At 35.0% G+C, this 2,807-nt stretch overlaps 1 protein-coding gene across 3 annotated transcripts; it reads left to right on the top strand.

Moving 5' to 3' along the window:
- Nucleotides 1-180: 180 nt before the first annotated feature.
- gng10 (guanine nucleotide binding protein (G protein), gamma 10) lies at nt 181-1,648 on the top strand. 3 transcript variants are annotated; one of them, XM_042218741.1, is made up of 3 exons: nt 181-433; nt 1,250-1,377; nt 1,457-1,648. In XM_042218741.1, the coding sequence occupies exons 1-2, from the start codon at nt 353-355 to the stop codon at nt 1,373-1,375; spliced, it is 207 nt and encodes a 68-aa protein (XP_042074675.1). In that variant the 5' UTR covers nt 181-352; the 3' UTR covers nt 1,376-1,377; nt 1,457-1,648. The 3 variants fall into 3 exon arrangements, with proteins under 3 accessions (XP_042074675.1, XP_005917387.1, XP_005917386.1); XM_005917324.3 differs by having other exon boundaries at nt 183-433; nt 1,475-1,648; XM_005917325.3 differs by having other exon boundaries at nt 182-433; nt 1,250-1,648.
- Nucleotides 1,649-2,807: the final 1,159 nt, after the last annotated feature.

The raw sequence follows: 2,807 nt of genomic DNA, 5'->3' as shown, positions 1-2,807 counted from the left end.
TTGTATCTCTAAGGAAACGCACAATTAAAATGACTACAGTCTTTTTTGAATATACTAGTACTTTTAATCTGGGTGAATGGAGCTTGAATTCCCTTTTAAAATACAGCTCTACAACACTTTTCTATGAAGTCTCTGGTAGTGCACAGGGAGGTCAGTGTGTTTGTATCACTCCTTATTTCTTCAGCTGAGTGCACTGAGGTCATTTGGAAAGAAACCCGGCCACTCTGTTCCTGTCCAGCATTTGCTGCCCATTAGTAAAGGCAACTGCTGAGAGCAAAAGACTAAAGAGACATCTTTTTCCCCCTTTTTCCTTCCCAAGGACTTTTTCTCTCCCAAAACAATTATAAACAACATGACCTCCAATTCCAATTTATCCAACATGCGACGGCTGGTAGAACAACTGAAGCTTGAGGCCAGTGTGGAAAGAATCAAGGTAAAGCTGGTATTTTTACAGAACACGACTGCTTGCTTTCTACAAACTAGCTTTTGTTGATTGATGTAACTATTTTGTTTAATATGTACATTATGAATGTTGGGAAAGTGCAACTAGATTAATTTAAGAATAAGATTTAGAATAAGATTGTTTAATCTATTTTATTTAAAACACTTAGTATACGGTATTACACTACAGAAAAGTCACTCTGTATAGTTTAATGAATACATACATGCTTTAGATTAATATAAGACACACCATTAATTAATCACTACGTCAAAAAATGATTTTTAATGCAAAAACTCCAAAAAGTTCAAGATTTCTGATTATAAATATAAGCTGCATTAGCTTTTTTACTACCAAGTTCCAATTTATTGTGAATAATTTTAAGATTTGGGTTATTTACTAAGTATTACTTAATTTAAAAAAATAAACTGGGTAATCAGTATATTCAATTTAAAATAGTTAGTGCCACCTCAACTACAACCCTAATAATCTATAAATGTATTTATCTATTTATAATTTTGTATTATGTATTGTATTACTATCACTGTATTCTGTATTATAAGCATTATATTATCTTATGAATGTTTTAGTTTTTTTAAATGAAGGAATTTATTAATTTGTCAAATCTGCTCTTGTAAATGCTAATAAACTCTGGGTGTCAGTTACACATATCAGTTTTTGGTTTTGCACAACCTAAAAAACAAAAGGCCTGCACTTGATTTGTGTGTGTGTGTTTTTTTAATCCTTTTAAAGTATATGTGAGTTACAAAGTTGTACCATCTGAGTGTATTTTTATGTTTCTGCTTCCAGGTGTCCCAGGCTGCTGCAGAGCTCCAGCAGTATTGTCTGCAGAACGCAGGAAAAGACGCCTTGCTGGTTGGAGTCCCCACAGGCAGCAACCCTTTCAGAGAACCACGCTCTTGTGCCATAGTGTGAAGGTCAGGGTCCATAAAATGTGCAGCTTTGTTTCTTTGTAACGCCTGTTATTACGTCTCAATTTCAAATGTGGAATAAAAGGTTTTGCACCTTTTGCAGTGGAAGACAAAGTGGATACAAGTGGCATCCCACTCAAAGAAGATATTAATTTTGCTTTGTTTTTTTAATCGTGTAATAGATTTTAATTTCATGTTTTTCTAAAAATGTTTTTACACAGTTTTGTAAATCATCAATTTTTTGGTGAAACACATTAAAGCACATCCCGTGAACGTACAGTCTTTTCAGTTTTTCTTTTAAATTGCTTTTACAAAGTGCTGTGAAAACACCATTTCTGCACCAAACAGTCTTACAGTGATTATCTGTAAAGCTTTCAAAGCGGATGTTTGTTGCTGAGCTCTAAATTATGCCTTGGAATCTCGTGGCGTCTGCGCTTCCTGATGTTCAGTCTAAGTCAGGAACACAGCCAGAGAGAGGAAACTGGGTCTTCCTGTTCAAAACTGCAAAGACAAAATGCCACTTTTCATTTATCCTTTGAGCCTTTTAAAACTTTTTGGATGTTCCAGCTGAAGAGAATGCTTAGATAAAATAAAATAAATGCACTCTGTGCAGAAGGTGCTTTACAAACTATATAAAAACCATGTTGTTCATTGTATTTGTGCGCGACAGTTTACATAAGTCGTTGTCTGTTTAGTCAGTTCATTTGTATATTTTATTTTAAAACAGAACTTCTATTTTTTTATATGTCTACATTGTTCAAGAAACTGTTTAATCTCCCTAAAACAAGTCTAGCCAGTCACGAGACAGCTCTGCCTTATCACTTCCTTTTCCTGTCGCTGCATGGGCGAGTCTCAATAGCTCTCCTGTCATGATGCCTCCTTTGCTAGCAACATTTGCTCTGCAAACAAGGCTTTAGCGGTTTCTGCAGATGCTTTAAATAAACTCCTAGTTCTCTTTTCTCGTGTATCTTTGCAGTTTATTTAGGCAGAAGTCTGGATTTCAGAGTGTCAGAGAAAAAGGATTTAAGACACTATTGTCATATGTAAGCATGTATTTACAGTCAGTGTGTAGATATATGTTTATATAAAAAAATAAAAATAAAAATAAAATGGGTGTTAAGCGCTGAGCTTTAGAAGTGCTGGTAATTGTTTTATGGGCAAGGATTTCAGTCTCTAGCTGGTAGAGACAGACCCTAAAAGACTGGCATCTGTAACTGCAGCAAAAGGTGGTTCTACAAAGTGCTGACTCAGGGGGCTGAATAATTACGCACACCCCACTTTTCAGTTATTTATTTGTAAAAAATGTTTGGAATCATGTATGATTTTCGTTCCACTTCTCACGTGTACACCACTTTGTGTTGGTCTGTCACGTGGAATTCCAATAAAATTGATTCATGTTTGTGGCTGTAATGTAAAAAAATGTGGAAAAGTTCAAG

Source organism: Haplochromis burtoni, unplaced genomic scaffold (assembly GCF_018398535.1).
Source record: "Haplochromis burtoni strain Fernald_Lab_line unplaced genomic scaffold, NCSU_Asbu1 Contig_23, whole genome shotgun sequence".
NCBI classification, from domain to species: domain Eukaryota; kingdom Metazoa; phylum Chordata; class Actinopteri; order Cichliformes; family Cichlidae; genus Haplochromis; species Haplochromis burtoni.
The sequence above is the reverse complement of the archived record's forward strand: the minus strand, read 5'-3'. Positions and strand labels throughout refer to the sequence as shown.